The 22,182-nt window shown below is 45.1% G+C and overlaps 3 protein-coding genes across 3 annotated transcripts in view; 1 reads left to right on the forward strand and 2 right to left on the reverse strand.

Moving 5' to 3' along the window:
- T265_02419 (hypothetical protein) overlaps positions 1-651 on the forward strand; it is a gene marked incomplete at both ends in the record, with an annotated part of 58,959 nt that extends 58,308 nt beyond the window's left edge. The window contains one exon of the mRNA XM_009166652.1: positions 213-651. The remainder of the gene's footprint in view (positions 1-212) is intronic.
- The window catches only part of T265_02418 (hypothetical protein), a gene marked incomplete at both ends in the record, with an annotated part of 37,478 nt that overhangs the window by 4,590 nt on the left and 10,706 nt on the right, over positions 1-22,182 (reverse strand). Inside the window, 7 exons of the mRNA XM_009166651.1 lie at positions 1,705-1,854; positions 5,703-5,805; positions 7,548-7,845; positions 9,151-9,224; positions 11,756-11,847; positions 16,382-16,444; positions 18,221-18,430. Of these exons, the coding sequence (XP_009164915.1) occupies positions 1,705-1,854; positions 5,703-5,805; positions 7,548-7,845; positions 9,151-9,224; positions 11,756-11,847; positions 16,382-16,444; positions 18,221-18,430 (990 nt within the window). The remainder of the gene's footprint in view (positions 1-1,704; positions 1,855-5,702; positions 5,806-7,547; positions 7,846-9,150; positions 9,225-11,755; positions 11,848-16,381; positions 16,445-18,220; positions 18,431-22,182) is intronic.
- Positions 17,666-22,182, reverse strand: part of T265_13004 (hypothetical protein) — a gene marked incomplete at both ends in the record, with an annotated part of 17,538 nt that continues 13,021 nt past the window's right edge. Inside the window, 3 exons of the mRNA XM_009166678.1 lie at positions 17,666-17,836; positions 18,235-18,430; positions 21,686-21,855. Of these exons, the coding sequence (XP_009164942.1) occupies positions 17,666-17,836; positions 18,235-18,430; positions 21,686-21,855 (537 nt within the window). The remainder of the gene's footprint in view (positions 17,837-18,234; positions 18,431-21,685; positions 21,856-22,182) is intronic.

Raw genomic sequence — 22,182 nt, forward strand, 5'->3', positions numbered from 1 at the left:
ATTCCGTTTGTCGTTATTTCGAGTTCTAAGTCTCCTGTGACACTGGCAACAATTTTCCCTGTCGTCAAATCGTTGTTTATTTTGGTAGTTCTCCTGCCATTAAGGGTGCAAATGATTGCACTGTCGCGTTGACTCCAGCCTGGACAGAATTCCGAAACTGGAATGTTGATTTTGTGTTGCGTAATCATGGGTATCCTACTTTTTTCTCCTAGCCACTGATCGTAGCTGGCTTGAAGGACAAGTCTGTTGTCCTACTCCTCGTGGAGACCAAGCGTGCCTCGTCGCGTGTCAGCCAAGTCCTGGGGCTACAAGGCTAGTCCGTACTGAATCCTGACAAAATTCCGGTTTTATCACTTCCCATTTCTGTTCATACTGTCTCTACTTCCATACATAGCAGTGATTTTATTTTCTCCCCTTCGATTTCCTGCCGAGAAACGTTGCATTACCCGTTCATTTTCGTTCGAAACTGTACTACCTCGTACCGTGCGAGTAGCCTCATGTTTCTCAATCTTGCTTTCGCTTCACGTTTTTTGTCAAGTAGACATCGTGTAATGTTATATACACGTACATCGTGCCTTACGATCGTGTGATTACTTGGACAATACTTCCAGAATTTACTGACGGGTGATCTTACCTTATTTTTTATTTTTGTTCAAAAGAAACCGTTTCACTCAGCGGCTTACTTTTTTGCGGTGCTGTGCCGGGATCTCGATTTGCCTCTTATCGGGCTCCAGATGGACTGCCCGACAAGCTCATAAGGCAAACAGTCCAGGGATTACTATTAACATTAACAATCAGTCGATTTCTGTAGCTTAATGCCGCTTCAAATTGAGTTCTCTTTCACACAGATGGTTATAACAGAATACCCTGATTATGAGGGACAGGTTCTCGAAAACAGTGTTCTAGAAGCAATAAGTGATGCTGTCTTCCAGTCACGAACGTTTTGAGGAACCAGGAGATGATTGATCAAATTTTGCCAGAAAATTCCACGCCAAACTTAAACACTGCTGCAGTCGCCGTGATATACGCCCCATACACCTATGTGAAAACGCCGCGGTAGAAGCTTTATTGTCCGTCTATTTTTGGTTTCGTTTCATATCCCTTCCTTTCGTTGCCAAATGTATTGCTGACTCGAAGAATTCAAACTTTTCTAATTCTCCCTGAAGTGAGGCCTTTCCTGCAAAAGGTCAGTGTTTAGTACGAGTTCCTTTATGACCTACAAATTCATGGGGCCTGGCTTACTGAGAAACACCCTTCGACAGCAGCAGAGTACTTGTCTTATTCATGGGGCCTGGCTTACTGAGAAACACAGCAGCAGCAGTAGAGTACTTGTCTCGTAGTTTCTGTCCCGAAGAGAATGTTTAACCAATTTCTGCATTGTATTCGTTGATGCCTTTCGAACTGATCCGAAAGTAGCCTGATGATGGGAAAATATATCACCTGGAAACATCGTACTATATCAGCAAGTTTTTCGAATCGTCCAAATGAAGGTGCAAAAGGGAGACGCTGATCAGTCCATCCACACCAGTCTAGCCACGGAACACGAAGACGTAGGGTAGAATTAGGAACGTATTAAACACCTGAAGCCTGGTATGTATGTACAGGGACAGGGGGGAAACACGACAGACATCCAGTTATTCACAACAACATGAGTTGAACGCCACATGTCGTCGAACCAGATCACATGCGGATTCGAAACCAAACGTGCTGAGACTGCGTTCCAAGTCTGTCAACCGTTGCACGAAAGCGTCGTGATGGCATGCTACAGGTGTGGTGCTCTCGGGGAGCAACTTGGTAGCCAAATAGTGGAGCCAAAAAACATTTGTCCTAGGGTGAAATCGCTCCCATTGATCTCTGTGGGGACAGCGGAGAAGGAAAACGATAATGCTCAAACGATGTGCGGGTTATTCGAGGATAACAAACTTGAGTTAGGGACAACTGATTGAACTTGATCCTTGGGTACGAAGTGACGGCCGCAAGTCATACTCTCAAAATGCTGTCGCAAGCCGCTGACGTAAAGCATGAAAGTTCACTTCATTTGTTGGTGAACCCTTAACGTTGCCAGAAAGATACGTCCTTGGGTACTGTCGGTACGACTAAACTTCCGAGATGGGGTCCGCGTGATCCCCTGTGTATGGCTGAAAACGCAACAAGGTATGCAGACTAACAGATTTCACTAATGTTATTGCCAGTTTGCATCTACATTGCCCCGAATGAGCGTCTGGAGATGTAGCCACCTCTGAGTGGTTACGACAGACCAGAGGTAGGGACCGTCTCGCTTTTACTCTATCCAGAATAAGGGTTTGACCAAACTAAGACTGGACGGCAGCGGAGCATCCATGTTGAATCCTGACGTACTGTCGATGGTCGTGATAATGACCGTTGCCATCATTGCAGAGGTGAGCCAGTTAACTTCCGGTTGTCCATGCTGACATCTACAATAGTATGATGTGAACAAGTTTTGGAAGACGGGATTTTCCGCCTATTATGATCCGAACATAAGCTTACCGAATTCAAACGAACGCGTTCTCCGGTTTCACAAAGTAGTTGCTCCACCACTGAACCGGACTTACTCATCTAATTGCCCGTTAGACGACTGTTGTTACACGAACATGCAGCGCTACTTAATTCGTTTCTATCTAGATTGACATACTCTATAGGTATTTCAACTGAAGGGATCTAGCTACGTTTCTGTCACTGTTACTCTTAGGAAGATAGAACCAAGGAACAAAATTTACTGTGACCTACATCGTTCAGCTGTAATACCTTTCCGGAACATAGATGTCATGCCATCCGAAGGTTTCTGTCACTGTTACTCTTAGGAAGATAAAACCAAGGAGCAAAATTTACCGTAACCTATATCGTTCGGCTGTAATACCTTTCCGGAACATGCCATCCAAATAAAGCATAATTGCTGGGATACTGCAAGGTTGTCCAACCCTAGACAGGAGCGATCGAGGCCATTCGGTCAGTAGGTTTGCGCCTTAAGCACTGATCAATCTTGAGCTGTCTTAAATGGAGGGCGAGATTAGGTAATCTGTTATCAACGTGTTTTTCTGGGATACTGCAAGGTTGTCCAACCCTAGATAGGAGCGATCGAGGCCATTCGGTCAGTTTGCGACTTAAGCATTGAGCAATCTTGAGCTGTCTTAAACGAAGGGCGAGATTAGGTAATCTCTTATCAACGTGTTTTTTTGATGTAGCAACGGAACAATGAGCATTGTTGAAAGTCACTGTAGTTTGCTTTCTTCTGCGTTCCACCTATGTTCCCCCAAACCTCTAACCTGATTGTAACATCTCCCACCAAATGACCCTATGCAACCAGTCAAAGTATGGACAGTTTATCAGCGCTGTCTATGACACGAACCACTAAACAGCGGCAGATATCCTTCCTTCTGTTCTTGGGGAAGTGGGTCTCTCGAGGAGACTACGGTGAGGGAAACTATCGTGCCCCCCCCGGACGTGGCTGTTTCCCTCAAGGCATTTTCCCTTGTGTCGAGGAACAATGCAGTGGCAACGTAGACTGTGTCATCTATACATAATGCTCTTCCAGTGTACGTTTTGTAGTGGCAATGTGTATACAGTTATTTTCCACAGGGCTCAGCTATGAAACGTATACAATAAGGTTGGAATTCAGCCACCTTTTCTATTGCTGAAAATGTGTTGACAGTTGTTAGTGTACTGCTGTCTCGCACAGTTGTATCTCGTTGTGCTGCCTGGATAGGGGAAGAGGCAAAACTAGGTTCAATAGGGAAGTACCTTGTGTGAGTGTGTGTGTGTGTGTGCACGTGATTCAGTTGCGATGTTTGAGGACTGACCAACCGTCTAGCCAAATTGTGCTTTAATGATACACAGGCTCTAGTCAAGCAGCGATCGTTTAGAAATCCAACGGCTTTTGTCTACGCGCTCAGAAAGAACACAAGCAGAATTTCCAGCGCGGTTCATTAATTCGGTTACCATTGTTGGAATATGAGGAGCTCGAGTGCTTTGTTTGGTCCCTGTTTTCATTCACCGAGCTTGACAGAGACTGCAAATGTTTCGTCACCAACCCGGTGCGCGGTTGAAGGCGTACGCCCTTGTCTGTCTACATTCAGCTAACCATTGTATTCAACTCTAGTAACGGTATTTCTCTCAGCTTAGTTCTCGGTCTGAGCCTCCTAAGCTAGCGTACACGTCAAAAACAACCACCAAAGGTACACAAGGTATATTAACGCCCCAAACGAAGTCAGGAACAGTTGTGTATACTGTAGGCGGTTGTAACTTTCTGGAATTTCTGACGCGTTCAGCATTTAGCCAATACTGGGTCATGATTGGTTGTTGGGTCCAGACATTTGACCAATCGAATTTCGTCTTGATGCCGGACCGGCAAGCGTCCCGAATTCTTGGCCAATCTTGCGTGGGATGGACTTCTTGGCCGTAGCAGCACCTAACTGCGAGCGGTAAAGCAGGATCCGTGTGGGATTCCGCCTAACATCAACACAGTCTCGTGTTTTCCTGCGCCAATCTGACTGATCATATGCTATGCTTCAGTAGAATCGGCGACACTGTACACATCATCACCTAACAAAACAACACTGGAGAAAATGACGGGACCATGAATAAGACAATATTGCAAACACATCTGATCACCCCCCTGGTCGACTGCCCAAGGACAACTTGATTCCTCATTTTCCTTCAAGATGGAAGAAGACAGTCAACAAGATTTGAGCTGGAAGCTAGAAGACACCAGAGGCCTTTCGATTGCAAAATCAGCAAGCAAAAATGGAAGTTGTTGGCTCAACTGGCATAACACTGGAGGTATCGCAGTATATTTTGTTGAAGAAACACTCCTCGTAAAGCTGGTGAAAACCGCGACGGGTTTTCGCCTCATCTCATTAGGGAAACGTATTCCCGGGTTACCCATCAATCAACCTTACGTTCTGCTTCAATCCAAATGTTATGCGATTTGCAATCTAATTTGATTTTTAGAGAGAGGGTCGAGGTGCTCAGTCATTAGAGCTCGAAGTTACTGACCGGAAGGTCCATGGTTCGAACCCGACCTCTGCCACCCAGCTTCTCCTGTCTAGGCTCAGGCAACCTGGAAGTATCCCAGTCCTCGTGCTTCATTCGGGTGGCATGGCAACTAGGCTCCGAAAGGATGTTACAGCTGGAGAGACTCAAATGAACCGCAGCTGAATCTCTCTTGTGTGACATTGTTAAACACCTCATGCTTCAGTTGGTATGACAATCGAAATGTCGCAGTATATTTTCTTGACAGAACGCACTACTCATAAGGTTGCTGAAAACGCCTTGATAGTGATGGACTGTCGAAGGTTTTGGTGAGTGTGATAAAATGTAATAACGGAGTTTGGCTAAAAGGACGTAGAAATCACTTCCAAGTAATGGAAGGCAAGTCAGTTTAATAAAGGGGTGAGATGGCGCAGTGGTTAGGGCGCGAATTTACTGACCGGAATGTTTGAGGTTCGAACCCGACCTCTGCCTCCCGATTTCCCCTGTCTAGGCTTGGATAACCTGGAAGTATCCCAGCCCTTGTGCTTCCTTCTGGTGGCACGGTCAGTGGGCACCGGAAGGACGCTACAGTTGAACGATTTTCAAAAATAAAGAGTGGCGAACAATGTACGCACCGAACAGGGGGCTACCGACATTATGCTCCAAGTCAAATTAAAGTATCGAAACAATCGTCTAAAAAACGAGGTACTTACTTATTGTGCTTGCGCATGAGACGGTAGACGTCGAATTGGTAATCGCCTTGGGATTCGAACAATGCCGGATCTGCAGCCAAGTTCACATAGACCAATCCACCGTCTGCCATGATGGGTGTATGACATTGGAAAAAGTGCAATTAGTTGGACCCAGCTATCATAGTTATTGTACTGTGGTGTGCACTGATTGGCTGTTGAGTTCCCTTGAGCTATGGGCACGTAATAGTAGGCGAGTAAACAAGCGATTCGAACACAAGAGAGAACTATTCATAGCTGTGCAACCGGATGCGTTTCCACAAGTGACCCAAGAAATGCAGTCACTCCAAGTTGTTCTAATCCTCGTTGCAATATTATACCCCTTCCCATAAGAGATCAGTGGTTTTGGTCGGTCCTTTGAGGTCCGTAGGGAACAGGCAGGGACAGTCATCTACTGATGAAGAAACCTAATTGTCCACCCGCAAACATGCAGAATACCACTCGCGTTGTGATCAATCCTACCTAACTCGGTGGAATCTAACTAGTGTAGGTGCAAAAAAGGCTGTTGTCCGCACGAGGGAACATGTATACGCGGACGACGCTTCCCTGAGTCGTGAAAACGGATGTTTTTGCACAACAGTTTGCACCGGTAAAGGGAATAGCACCGTGATTCAACTAATCCGTCATATGCGCACCCCACGCAAGTTCCGCTCACTCGTCCTACCTTGTTTGGCAGAATCAGTACATCGAGGGGGTCTAACAAGACCCTGTAACTCATACGGAAAAGTTGGACAGTGCGCGTAAATTTCGGGGTGCGTGAAACTAAGTTAAGATGTAAGTGTCGAAATGGCAAGTCAGAATAGGGGTTCCTTTTATTTCCGTCCTCCTCAAAACAAAACAAAAACAAGCGGAATAAAGCTAAGGCAGCCTTTTTAATCTCAGTTGAACGACGGACGGTAGTTAGCTAAATTATCCCTTCCGGGAGTTGCGCCAAGCACTGATTCCTGCACGCTAGGTTGAACTGCTTGGGTCAAGTTCCAATTAAGGCTTAGCTAGCTATTGGCTGATTTATCAAGAAACATTTAAAAACGTTTGTTCACTCTAAAAATCGCATGGGATTCATGTTCTAAAACGAAACCGTCGCTGCAGAAAGAGATAAGCACAAGAAACTTCCTGTGATGGATTGACGATGTAGTTGCATGCAAGCGTCATCGCGAGTAGCCGGAAAGGATCTGCACAAAACAGGTTGATACTACTCGATACATGCCCGCTAAGGTCATGACAACCACTGAGTGAACAGCCCACCTGAAAACGACGAGTTCAAACCAACGCCGTAATCGATTCCAGTAAGTTTGCACCTAAAATGAAAAACCGTTTAGCCCACAGCCGCCACAAAGATGTAGGAAATCCTATCCGGTTGTCTAGATCTAAACCAGGAGACGAGGCCGAATGAACAACCTCCCGATTGTGGCAACAATCGACAATCAACTTTGTCCGTTTTCGCCTGGATTGTTTGAATGGGTATGTGGAGGTGCAGGCACCTCAAAATGTTCCTTTTCCATCATCTTTTATTATTTTTCACAACGAGCTCTTTAAATAAACTACGACTGCAGGGTGGCGAAGCATCGGTTTTATTGATGATGATGATGATGAAGATGATTAGCTAACTGCAGGCATCCGCAGAGGCCGGTCTTAATACAATAGATAAACGATTAAACATTCAATGGGTTTTCATCTAATGCGAGTGTTTGTCGCCACTGTTTTGAAGCCAACACCACAGGATCCGAATCACCTAACACCTTCAAATTTCGTATGACCTGACAGTGGAGTCATCGGTTCCCAGGCGGGAAAATTCCGAAAGAAACCAACCTTGCTCAAGTCTGGATAGTGTGAAGTCGATAATCACCGCAGCAAAACCATAAGAGGGGACCTCGTAAGATCGATCATTCAGACGAAATTTCACAACCTCCACGGGACCATTTTCTGTGCGGGCGCAGCTGATACACCGATTGTGACCACCTGTTGAGCTGGATTCCCCAACTGTCTGTCGGATGAGTACATTACCCCAATGTAGGTCACGGTGTTCGAATTTCAGCTCGGCTTCCGCAACAGCCAAAGCAAATCCGACCTGAAGTAGAATACCCAGACGTGCCGCGGGACAACTTGGCTGTCAGGGTGCAAGGGAGTGGGTAATTGAAAAGTTTTGCTTCATTAGTAGCTTCAATTATGGAGGAACACAATGATCAAGTGGTTCAGATTTTAAAGACTACTCATCAGAACTGTTTCATTTTCCCATAAACACTGAATTACGATCATCTCACATTTCCCACCAATGCGCCTGACTTTGATGGCACACCCATTGTGTCCTTTTGTTCACTTCATGTAGCTGTTCTGCCGTGATACAACATAAACCTGTAGTGACAAACATGAGTGTCGGTTGTATGCTACACTGAGTTCACGTCTGAATGCAAGATCACCGATTTATCCGCTTGCTGCGATCTATAACTAGATCCAATGGAGGGGACTAAGAAGAAATGTTTATGAGCAAAGTCTTGGTACAGCCAACTTCATCCATCCGCGCTGAGTGAGGGTAGGCTCGTATACCTGCGAAACATGACTGTTTACAAACACAAGTAGAGTGAATATCAAAGAAGTTAGCTTGGTCGATAAGTTGGGTTGTTTATTACTGATATTGAAGTTACTAGCCGAGGGTCTAAAGGTCTGGTAGGGTAGTCAGCTCTGCTCACAACATGAGCTATGTAAGCTTACAGTGGCGGCTATGCTATGCTCATAGTGATACTGCTATACGGATCCTACCGTAACAACGCCACTGCCGAAGTTGGAATGTGTGGAAATCTAACCAATGTGGGCGCTTCGTGGACAATCATGGTTTGAAGAGGGCGAATTTAGCAGGCGACTCACACTTCATCGAACAGTAAAGGGAATGAGCTCAGAATTCTAAGTTTCCGTTGAACACAAGCCGTTAAGGAAGACCACGCGGTGTCACTCAAACGGAAGCCATCCCTCCTACATCTCAGACATAGAAGGTTGGCTTCGATAATCGATCGAAACGCAGTGGTAATCAGCATCCTTCTGATCATTAGCAGATAGCATGATGGAGTATTGAGGGGGAAGCTGCAGAAACCCGTTGAGAAATGCAGACTTCCAGTGCTTTTGAGCGCAGTTACAGCGCATTTTGTCAGGTCCTTCAAACCTATCAACCCGCGACCAATTGTTCCAGGCAATGAAGCAGCATAGGTGTCATCATCCACCTTGAGAATTGAGCTAGCATATGAAAAGTGACCTCACCGAGCAAAAGTGAGGTAAATCTAATCTGTTAACAAGTCACATAGTTTTCATAGAGGAAACTACTCACAAGGTTGCTGAAAAGTCATATAGTTGGTCATACATTCAATAGGAGTGCGAACAAACCTATCATATTTCAATGAGAGAATACACAACAGCAATCTACCATATTGTCTTCGAGGGCAGATCCACCAAAAGCATATTCAGCGAGCAGCCACAGTTGATCGGCTGGGAAAATGCCTGTGTTGATGGGTGGGGAAGCATAGGAAATGGAGAGTTAGGATCATGCGAAGGATATGTTGACAGAATAAGCAGATCAAAAAGCACAACTACGAAGCCAAGGTCAGCAGTATTGGGATTAGTTGGCAACAATACGAGATGAACACAACTCAGCCGAGCTAACCATACTACTTGATAGTCTATAATGAGATTTTCGCTTGTGGATGCGCTCCCTACCTGCTCCGTTCAATTATTTGTGTTCTCAGCCATTACGATAGTAAATGAACTCAGCCCGCCCCAACCCGTAGAATATACGAGAACTTAGATGCTTCTAGAGCGATATCTACAAAAAAAAACGACCGATGTGTTGCGGACGGACTTAGCCACTCCAATCAAGAGCTTGTGTCCAGGATACTGCTCTTTTCTTCCAGAATGCCAGTTCGTAACGACCATCCCGCGGTTCTTGATTCTTCTCCTCGCTTGCATATTCTACGGAAGGTTCATCAGCCTTAGTACGAACAGGAATCACCGAGGGAACACGCGCGCAGTTCAGTTATTCTCTTCCCTTTATGTACCTTGTCACAGAGGATTTGGCGTGATGAGTTATTGTAATGTGTAAACAGTTGTACATGAGATATCGAAACAAATCGTGATTCTGATTCACAAAATGCTGCTGACATATTAAAGCCCTTTCAATAACTCACGGAAACTTAAACATACCTGACGCATCGAACCACCAACATCTATGAACGATCGCACGATGCATCATTTAGTTAGTGTCTACATTTTAATGGCTCGACTGAGAATATCAGTCCGGGTAAATCGAAACTTAACTCCGCATTTCGATTATCAAAAACACTTTCTGGTGGTGCTCCCTTAGGTCACCCTAGAGACACGCGGCATGATACGTATTTCACCAAGCGCTCAGTGAGATGCATAACGGTTCAAATAGTACGGGTACTAACAATTGTAAAAAAACTGACAGAGGCAAGTTTCTGCCTCAATCAGGTTAAGCTCCTGTTGCTACATCGTCCTAAGAGCCTGAAAAACGTGCCACCCTGGATCAAAGCAATTTCAATGACGCCTGCCTTTTTCTAAACAAGTCAGGTGCTTCAATAACCGTAAAAAGGGACGTCTATCCGGATAAGCTTTAACCTATCGTTTTTTATTCATTTCTCGGTCGGCCTTCATGCCCATCAAAAGTAAGAGTATATTCAATGGGTTTTACGTAGTACGTATTTAAGCAACCTCGAGAGGAATGACGAAAGTCGTAGATATCCCTAGTTTCTTCTGTAACTGAATGGCAGTTTTTGGTACCTTACGAATACATGAATGATCACTTATCTGTAATGTTCTCCTTCGAGCTGCAATTTCACCACTTCTTCTCATCAGTTGTGCGGATGAAAATTCCTCGGCAGCCCACGACCGGTTTCGCCCTTCTTGGGACTCACCAGGTGGATGTTCGAAGAAATTTCAGTAACCTTATGAGTAGTGCATTACGTCTATACATGTACCGCGATATCCCGAATATCGTAGCAACTGAAACATAAGGCGGCCTGGTGCAGCACATTAAGTTGTTTAAAAACAGCATAAACGAGGGATCCAGCTGGGTTCGAGGCGTCTCTCGCAAAACCAAATTTGTTTGCAAATGAGCGTATTTCGCCGATAGTAATAGTCGTTCATCTGTAACACCATTTCGATGCATAGCTGTCACGCCACCTCCCGAAGGAAGCACGAAGGTTAAGATACTGCCAGGTTGCCCAGGCCTACAAGGGAGCGGCCGGAATATAGAGGTCGGGTTCGAACCAGACCTTCTGGTAAGTAAGTTCGTGCCCTAATCACTGAGCTACCTCGAGCCAATAAATCATACCTAAGATTTTCCACCTGGCTTCAAATCTTGGCACTTTACACTTTAGGAATAGAGTTTTCTCATCTGATGATTGTCGAAAGCTCGAACAATGCTTTATTTGACCCTTTAGCTATATAGATCGATTGTGAAGTATCTCAGCGGACGGTGTTGTGCACATACCCTAGACTAAATAGCGACCGGATTAAGTCAAGTACAGCGAAGAAGAGTGCAACTGAGATGCAACCTGAGGTGTGCCAGTCGTGTTTGTCGCGAAATCTTCAAAGCGGTACTTAACTAAGCAATCTGTGTCATTGGTACAGGGTATTTTCGTTTTGGCGTCTTCCTCTGGGGGTTAAATCAGCCAGTTGGGGAAACAAAAAAGTGTCGCTTCCTCCTTCTGGAGGTATTATTCTCGAAACAGGTTATATTGTAAGAACTTCCATGCCCCCGAACTTGTCCCCTGTGTGGAGGTTTTACTTAAGGACATCCTAGGTGTGGACATGGTGTTACGCTACCGTACTGACTGCCTAACGCAATAAATACATTTTGGGCTAAGTTCAAGTAAGCTAGTGGGGGTGGGGAACTACAGCCGCAACAAACGAGGTGACTGAGACCATGTTGTCCACGAGACTTCAAGCAAGCATCGGACAAAATCCCTTGCAATCAGACGAAAAACGTGTAGAGCAGAAAGCATAAAACTCACGTGGGTGATCATTTTCAGACTTTCGTTCACGGTCAAACTGATCCCAGGCTTTGGTTAGATAGGATGGGAAACGGCCTTGAACGAGGTGCAACCTGAAGTGCAAAATAGCGTAAACATCGTCCTCTCATGTAAAAAGCAAGGTGTAATAGAGCGAAACGAGCCAACTCAAGGGACCAAATATTCAATCAGGATTATTTCCGTACGGCTCGGTCAAATAGGACTCGTAACTCATACCAAATGATTCAGTTCGGTTCATTCTGACAGCCGTGTACCTATGTACGATCGTTCGGGTTGTTTCAACACACGTCACCAATTAGTGTGATGAAAGGAAGCAAGTTCGAGAACAAACTAAGAATGGCTGAAAGGAAGCAAGTTCGAGAACAAACTAAGAAAGAATGGCTGGGTAGTTAGTATAAGAGAGCACCCACAAAACAGTGGTTGTGTGGCACTGTCACATCTGCGAGTACCTTTGACCACCAATGTGTTGGTCCTCTAATACTCCATGGCAGGCAACACGTATCAGCGTAACTGAGACCCCTCGGCATGTTGTTCATACTCCACTTCCAGGTTGTGAGTGCTTACTTTGTCGTCGCTCTCGGTTGAAGCCTGGGTAAGACAGGATCATCCATCACCTGGCATAAGAAGTGAATAGAAATGCCGGGAGTGGAAGATGTGAAAGAAGTCAACTAAACAACAGGACAATCAGCTGATTTTTTGTCAGAAACCACTTGTTGCACTTCGGCAGTGCTAGTCTGATGTTTTCGCGATGTCTGAGATGCTTCGAAGGTGGCGATGCCTTTTTATCTTCAGCACAGTGCCCAACCATCACAACCGTAGAGCGACACTGGACACATTGTCACACTACAGACCATGGCTTTCACAGACATTTTGATATCATTTCGACTTAGATGTCCTTAGGCTAAAAACAATTACAACGGACTCTACCGACCCTGGTTGCCACTTCGTCGGCGGGGCCACATCCGAGATAACCAACTATATGGGGACTTTTTGAAGTCAAAACACAGCGTAGAGGGATAAGATGTTGTAATCAGACGTTTCGATTACCGTGGGCAACCTTTTCACGGATTTCTACAATCAGCTAAACACAGCGTAGAGGGATAAGATGTTGTAATCAGACGTTTCGATTACCGTGGGCAACCTTTTCACGGATTTTTACAATCAGCTGAACTGGTTGAGTCGCGTTCAAGTTTTTTCAAACTCTTTTGGGTTTCTTGGAGGAAAACACGTATGTCGTTGCGCTCCGTGATTCATACATGGAGTTGCCCGGCTGCATGGCCTATGTATTTAGCCGAACAATTTGCACAAGAAATTTGATAGACGCAGTTTGTGCGGTATTTCAGTTCGACGGGGTCCTAGGGTCCTTTACAAGGTGTCGCTGTAGATGATGTCCAGTTTGGAAAAATGTTTTGATACCCTAATCCCGAAGTATCTGTCGAATGGTGTTTGAAGTGCCAACCCAATAGGGTATTACCACAGTGACCATCCGGTTTTGACTTCCTTCCTCACCCTTCGAGGGAGCGTTCTTCCGATTTGTTGGACAGTGAGCTTCATGGGGTATTTGGTTTGCCGCAATATGCTAATGAGTCGCTTCGGTCAGTCCATTCGTATGGACTGGTCCCACCATAGTTTCTTGACGCGATTCATCAGCGATCCGACAACTGTGTGTTTGACGTGGTCTGAGTGCGAAGAATCACAATGGAAATAACTGCCTGGATGTGTACGTTTTCTGTGGATTGCCACTTGGAATACACGGCTAGTGTTGACAGACAGGTTGCAGTCCAGGAAACTATTAATCCTCTGCACACTCTCAGCTTCAAGCGTGAACTTTATACTACTGTATTGTTAATTCAAACAGTTTAGAAAGGCTTGCCACTGTGTGGTCGTCAACGCATCTCACCAGATGCATGGTGGATGGGCGAAGTCACGTAAGGCCTTAGTTTCAATATAGTGTAAGGGGAGATTAGCCATTATGGGTGATACTGGGGTGCCGATAGGGACACCGTCAGTTTGTCTGTAGAGTGCTTTCTGAAAGGTGAAATACGTGGCTCTTAGACATAGTTCAACACCATGGGTCAAAGTTGTTCTCTGTACTAGAGATGTACCGTTGCACAAAATACAGGACAATAAAGATAAACAGTCGTCAATTGGTACACTAGTATGAAGAGCTATTACCTCAAAGCTACTCGATCATCATTGATTGGAAAGATTGGAGGATACTGACAAACTCCAAACAGTCATTCACGTGACTTACCACCAGCTGATAATACGGCTTCAATAAACTGCTCAAGTATTTGGATAAGTTGTAAGTTGAGCAAGTAGTATAGTCTATGATGCGACGTATAGGGTTACCTGTTTTGTGTATTTTCGGTAACCCATAGAATCTTTCAGGTTTGTCGGATTTTGCCGCAAGTGAATACCACCGTGCTTGACTGAGTTTGGGTTTCAATTGTTGCAGTTACTTATTAACCCGAAGTTTGGTCTCATTGACAGGTCGACTTCTTCCTGTGGTACGACCTTCTCGAAGGACCCAGTGTTGGAGCACTTTGTCTTCATAGTCGTTTCGATTCATGACAACTGTTACGTTGCCCTCGTGAACTTTGGTGATGTGGGTGAACTTGTTTGTCTTTAGTGACTTCAGTGCACCTGTGTCTTTCCGCGACATGTTACTTCGGATTGGTCGTTGATTTGTGAGAATAATGCACTGTCTTTCCGCGACATGATACTTCGGATTGGTCGTCGATTTGTGAGAATAATGCAGACACATAATCTAGCTAGTTTTGATCTCTGCTGGGAGCTACGAGAGTGCAAGCTCAACAGCCGGGATTACTTCACTGGGAGTTCGTGCTTTTTGGATAAAGTTGAAATTCTATCCTCTTTTTAACAATTGCATCTCATTGTGGGATAGGCTTCTGTTGGACAGGTTGCTTACAAGCTTATTTGAGGCTAGTATTTTATCTCAATTCATCTGGAATTTTCCAGTTTCTGTTGAATTGTCCTTTCTGTCTGAGCTTGCACTTTCTAGTGTTATCTCCATTGTTCTCGCGATTAGAGCATTTATCTCGGCCAATTGATCCGATGTAAAGAGCAAATCTAAGTGATTGTCCAATAAAGCTAAAAAGGCTTGAACGCAACTCAGCCATTGTAATCCACGAACTTGAGTCAAGTCATCGAATCGGCTTCAATAGGACACGTGTGCTCCGCTGCAGTCAGGATTCGAGTCACATGTGGAACGGATGTGCTCTGAGGCTCTGGAGATCAACACAAGCGAACTGTAGTAGCCATAGTGATGGCTAGTATCTAGTCACCAGTAGCGATTCGTACAAAGTAAGCAGTAGAAAGGTAGTTGGTTGGCCTAAAAACGTTCTGTTCGCTAATCCCTCAATTATGTTAAGAGGAACAAAACGGCCAACGGTGGAATCGTTCAAATTAAAAGTTGATGATGGGCGAGCGCCATAACACAAAGATGTTTGAACGGAACTGCAAAAGCATTGAGCTCCAGACTGCCCAGTGGTACATAGTTACTGACCGGAAGATCCGTGGTTCGAACGCCATCCGGACATCTCAAATGCTCCTATCTAGTTCTGGCTAATCTGACAGTATCTCAGCCCTCGTACTCGGGTGGTATGGCAGCTAAACACGAGAGAGTGTTACAGTTGAACGATTATTATAATTCTTGATTATGGTGGATGCCCTGTTGTGAGAAAACGCTCCATTTTAACGCACGACCATCGAACAGTGTTATTCGCGCTATAATGACCACGCCTTCGAAATTCAGACGACTATCTATTACATAAAGCTCTCCCCCCCTAAGCAAAAATAAGATAGATAGCTACGCAGTGATGTGTATAGATGTTGCCCAGCCATGTGTACAATGGTGTCCACTCGCCCGAACTGCTGCCCCCGATGTAAATCTACCCGTTCCATACTAGGAACAATCACCAATAGTGAATTCGTAGCTCACCTGCAGATAGACCGGTATGTTTTCAAACATGTAGAACAGCATAACAGATTGTCACTGTCTTTACCAAGTCTTTCCAAAATCATTTTTACAGAGAAGGCCTAATAATGAATATAATCGTCCAGGTGAAGCGCCCTTTCGGTGCCTAGTTGCGGTGCCACCAACATAAAGCTCTCCGGAGACTGATATACTGCCAGGTTACCCAGGCCTAGACAGAAGCAGTCGAGATGCCGGGTTTGGGTTCGAACCATGAACCTTCCAGTCAATAAGTCCACGCATTGACCTCTGAACTATCTCGAGCACCAAGGAAAAGGCTTGAGAACTGCAGTTCTTCTCATTCAGAAAAATTCAATAACAATCTAAAAGACATGTGTTGAAAGATGTGTTTCTGACTACGACATTAACGAGGAAAGAAAAAGAAAGAAAAAAAAGAGGGATGCGCATCATTCATGGGCAGTGAAAAGGAATTGGGAACCATTACCACTGGAGCTACTGGTTAAATGATAACACGAAGTTGCTTGTGACTAATCAGCTATTGTCACAAGGAACCTGCTCAAAATGTGCCAGGCTGTTCGAAACATGCTCAAATACTCAATACACAGGGAGGGAAAAGAACAACGGGTAACTCATCTAGTGGACGTACTCACTTTTGTAACTGAACAAAGCTGTCTGTACGGTTGGTCAGTCCAAGGCTGAGAGCTGTCAGTTCCCTGAAAAGGGACATAACAATCAATGTAAGTTGAAACGAAAACAAACAAAAAGGGCGACAGATTTCAGCTCGCGGAGGCTGTCAGTTCCCTGAAAAGGGACATAACAAGTTGAAACGAAAACAATTAAAAAGGGCAACAGATTTCAGCTCGCGGAGATTAGGTAACAACGACACTTCAGGGAAATCGGTTATCGTCTAAATACTGGGAGGTTTTCCGCACAAAATCAAAACTTTGATTAAGATGGAGTCCCAGATTTGCGCCGAGGTCGATTGCTTGAAATTTCGGCTATCGTGCGCGCGTCTTCAAGCGTTGAATAAATGGAATTACGATCTGACGGAACATTCGATAAATGTAGGGAGATTCTGCGCTGCATCTCTGGAATCACGCTCAACCGGAGCGACGAACAGTCCGTTTCAGCTTTCTAGTCGGGGCATACACGTGAGCATACACGTGAACGTATCAGTCAGATCGGTCAAACGACTCGAAACAGATGCCAGTTGTTTTTCGTAACTCTCATCATTATTCCACGCTTGAAGGCTGAGCAACAAAACTCGGTATACAAGGCTGTGTTATTCCACGATAATCCAACAAAGATGACGCTCTATCCATTTGCATCCATGCAAACTGAATTCGATTCGACTACTTCCAACTTCGAAGTTGCGCCAGAATTTGGAAGGGGCGGGAGTACACTTTCAGTGTAGTTCCAAGAGAACGAGGAGATAAAACAGAAACGAAAGAAAACAGAATCGTGATCCAGAATCCCCATTTATTCTGTGGTATTGGTGCATCCACCAAAACCTCTGCCCTTGATGAGAATCGGCTTTCAGTTCGGACAACACAGAGTTGGAGGCTAGGTGGCTCAATGGTTAGAGCGCGAATTTATCAACCGAAAGGTCCATGGTTCCACCCAGACTTCTACACTTTGAGTGCTTCTGTCTAGACTTTGGGAGACCTGGCAGTATTCCGGCCTTCGTGCTTCCTTCGGGTAGCATGGCAGCTAGGCACCGGAAGGTGCTACAGCTGAACGATTTTTAAGGAGTCGCTTAGACCGACATAACCGGCACAGCAATTGATCAACCGGCAAACTGTGGCTTAGAGCAATCTCACTAGATAAAATTGGGTTCAAAGAAAAATAAGTCGCGTGGATACGAGTTTCAGTAAGAAACACTGAAGAGCAAGATGATGTTTGAGTCCACAAGTGCTGTAACACTCTTTNGATACCAGGCCACCCGAAGGAAGCACGAAGGCTGGGATAGTGTTAGGTTGCCCAAGCCTACAGAGAAGCGGTCGAGATGCATAGTTTGGGCGCGAACCACGGACCTTCAGGTCACTATTTTCGCCTTCTAGCCACTGAGCAATCTCGTCCCCCCATAAGTGTTCGAAGAGTACGAACTGATTTGACCCTGAACACAATTTGTGTAGTAACTTTCAAATGGTTGGTTCATCAACAGAGGCGAATCAACCAATAGGTGTCTTCCATGTTCTTGAGCACGACTCTCTCGAGGACAACGATGTGGGGGTAACGCTGGTTTGATGTAAAGTTGCGCGTCGTCCAAAACAGAACAAGTTGGTTAGCACAACGTTCAGTTACAATCGTCCCAATTGCACCAAGTTAGAATGCCTGCTCCGAAACTACTGTAAAATAATAAATCTGTGGAACAATGAAACCAAAAAATATAAGGTTAAATGCAATTTTCAGCTTCGATGATACATGCGCATCGAAGTACTCAAACTACCATCAAGAGTATTGTGTACGTTAATTCGAATAATCCTCACTTGGAAACTATGACCTCCGAGACAACTTCATTGAACGTCTTCTGACAGTCTCCGTTGAACCGAACGCTACCTTCAATCGGAATAACTTTGATGGCCACCAGCGATTCTGTTGTGGAATGGAGGTCAACTGGAGCAACATAGTTAGCGGTACACTGGAAAACTTCTCCGAAACAGCCTTCACCGAGTTTCCGTATTGTTTGTTTGCGACGACTGTGGAATAAAAGGAAACGGACAATCCCCTTATAGTGGCACTAAAAATTACACACGTCAGTTTATTAAAACAACATATCGAATTCCTTGGCTGTGTGAACCTTAACGAGTTGATTCGTTCATTATTCATTATTTTATCAGCTTCGGTCTCAGCCACGTGGTATCCAGAGGGCAGCCGTCCCTAATAACCGAACATCACATCATTCGGACGGATGTGTCACGTGCAGGACACGGACCAAACGAGGGCATGCCCTGATTGGTTAGAATACCAGCCAATCCGGAACGAGCATCTTTGACTCGACGCTTCTAGCCCCCCACAGAGATTCTAACACGGCCTTGTGGAACACTGTGATTACCCTATAAATACAGTTGTAATAATTCTCCTGTCTCCAAAAAGGGCTGTCTGGAGCTACCGTGCCTTTTAATATACCATAGTGGGTGGAGCAGGAAGCCAAGGTACCGATACAGAGTTGCACGATCGTCCATCAAGTCACAACACGTGGTTGAGACAATAAACAGCGGTAAGGCCTTCACAACTACCAAGACGCTACAGCGATTGCTCTAGTTCGAGTAGCTGAATCAGGGTCCCCGTGTTGACCCTAACATATTCAACAGTGATCCCACTCTGACGAGCAATATAAATCCAGAAATTGGCTAAATCCTTTTATATTTCAATTATCCCAGGTGTTTTTGCAAGCCATGTGGAAAAGTGGTGTGCGCGAAAACTGGAGGGCTTTGTTTCGTCTTCTTGAAAAAGTGAATCCAGAAAAGTGTTAAATTTGATGCTGAGGAGCATACTAGAGGCGAACCATTTGTCCAGCTTTGCTGACTAATCCGGGGAGAGACGGATCTCCTGACGGTTTTAATCTTAACGTCCAAGGAAACGCGCTTTCGATGTTCCATTGCACTTAAAGTACTCTGAATTTTCTAAGTGACCTGCCTAATCTAGTGAAGCAGTTTGGGTGGACCGAGAATTTCGGCAGTACTCTTGGCATGGTCAGCCAGTCGCCACCGTTTGACAATCATATCAAAGGACCTCTACCGAAGGAACGCTGAAATTATCTGTTCGGTTTGACATAATCCACATATGAGAGCGGAACAGCTGATCAGACACTCCCTGTAACAGAGCATGAACCAAATGCGTCCACAGTCTGGGGCATTCCGACTGTTAGTCAAAAGCACGAGCACTGTGTGGTTCGGGGGTTAGGTGAATAACCCCCAAGTTCCATTTTGGGCATAACTTGTTTTCTGTGGGGCTGTTTGGGTAAGACAACGATGGACACAACCTTGTTAAGCTGGACGGTTGAAGAAAGCGATAGAATACCCTCGAACTTGAGACGAACGTCCGAACGTTGTGCACTTTTATTACCCGACACTTCGTCTCAGGTACGGACACGAGTCTGGTATGACAAACTGAGTTGCTTGCCCCAACAAGACATTTGCATCGAAATGGCATTCGTTGTAGCCTACTTGGTCGGAACTTACTCACAAGCAATGATCCATATGGAACAAAACAATGACTGTAAACTTGAAAAATATTCATTTGTTCAACAGAATATACGGAAAGCCGTCAGTTTGGGTGGCCTTGCGGAGCGGTCAGAATGGTGTTAGGCTATTTTCGGAGGTTATCGGCCCAGATCGGTTTCTACTATGGGAGAAGTAATTACGATCTGATAACGAAAGTAAGATGCACTTTCGAGACAAATACAATTCATTCATTCACGTAACTGCAACCTGCTTATCACGGCCTACGTTGATGTTGCTTTGACACTGAACGGTCTGCGATGCTCTGTGCTGCCAACGTCGAACCTGCTGTTAGGCATGACTTTGTACTTCCCCAGAAATTTTCAACTGAAAAACTCACCATTCAGGTTCGAGCCCGAATAAAGGTTTTGTGACTGAATCAACTTGTTACTACTTGTCAGCGGTGCCTTCAAAGCATATTGATTTACGTGCCGCCAGCACTCAGGAGTCTCTAGATAGCTCAGTCTTGAGGCATGAAATTACCGATCGGAAGGTTTGTGGTTCGAACCCGACCCCTGTATCTCGAGTGCTTCTGTTCAGACTTTTTGAAACCTGGCAATATCTCAGCCCTCATGCTTCCTTCGGGTAGTATGGTGGCTACATCTGGACAATTATCAAAACTCTTATTACTCAGTTGTCACAGAATTTCCAGTTTTGCCAAACAAGCATAAAGTTAGTTTCAGTGTCAATCAGATCGATCGGTTCTTCGCGGTTACTCGTCCAATTCACAGTCACCTATTCACAAATACTTGTTTGAACACGCCACTTGACATCAATACTCACACGACTTTCTGCAGTTTGCTGCGTTTCTTCATCATGGAGCGAACTGTTTACGAAGGGTGCCTCATCCACATCGCATGATCCCATTGACGGGGTCGTCCAATTCAGACATGAGCAATCGAGATGTTGGGGTTGGATTCGAGTCAACCATTAAGTTCGCTTTAACAAACGAAGGTTCGTGGTTCGAACCCGACCTCTGTATCACGAGTGCTTCTGCTTAGACTTTTTGAAACCTGGCAATATCTCAGCCCTCATGCTTCCTTCGGGTAGTATGGTGGCTACATCTGGACAATTATCAAAACTCTTATTACTCAGTTGTCACAGAATTTCCAGTTTTGCCAAACAAGCATAAAGTTAGTTTCAGTGTCAATCAGATCGATCGGTTCTTCGCGGTTACTCGTCCAATTCACAGTCACCTATTCACAAATACTTGTTTGAACACGCCACTTGACATCAATACTCACACGACTTTCTGCAGTTTGCTGCGTTTCTTCATCATGGAGCGAACTGTTTACGAAGGGTGCCTCATCCACATCGCATGATCCCATTGACGGGGTCGTCCAATTCAGACATGAGCAATCGAGATGTTGGGGTTGGATTCGAGTCAACCATTAAGTTCGCGCTTTAACAAACGGGCTAGCTCGAGCCCGTCGACCGTCCACCGGTAATAAGAGGGGGGAGGACATGCATATTCAAGATAGAATCATTGCCGCACAACCATTAATAGGGATCCAATAAATAGGTCAATTCAGCGATTCGAATCCACGGAGTCAGCTATAATGACATGGCTAATGTACACAGCCTTGTTTGACAATGTCTCTCGGCCAGAATGCTGCCATTTGAACAGTAACCTCTGGTAGCGCAGATGGGTGATACGGTGGTCCGGTGCGACCGTGGTTGCGAAATAATAATAATAGTAATAATAATAATAATCGTTCAGCTGTAGCACACTTTCGGTGTGCCATGCCACATGAAGGAGGCACGAGGGCTGGGATACTGCCAGGTCGCCCAAGCCTAGACAGGGGAAGTCGAGTGGCAGAGGTCGGGTTCGAACCACGGACCTTCCGGTCAGTAAATCCGCGCTCTAACCACTTGAGCCATTTCGACCCCGAAAACAACCGCTATATTTCAACAAAGTTAACGAATGTGACTTCGCACACATAAAATGCTTTTGCACGTGTCGGTATCGGCCAATTTAACATGAAGCGGCAGGCTACAATTGAGCAACCTATCAGTATCCCAGCCCTCATGCTTCATTCGGAAGACAAGGCAAGTAGATACCGGAAGGATGTTACAGCTGAACGATTTTGATTATCTTGACTTTAGTAGAGGGTAGTAGACAGTGAGACACTAGCAAGGACGCTGTTGGTTCGTGAAAACCACAACACGCAAGCAGTTTGACATAGGGGACGGACATACTCATTATGCATCGGAATGAAGTGAACCCA

Source organism: Opisthorchis viverrini (genome assembly GCF_000715545.1).
Source record: "Opisthorchis viverrini unplaced genomic scaffold opera_v5_29, whole genome shotgun sequence".
Classification (NCBI taxonomy): Eukaryota; Metazoa; Platyhelminthes; class Trematoda; order Opisthorchiida; family Opisthorchiidae; genus Opisthorchis; species Opisthorchis viverrini.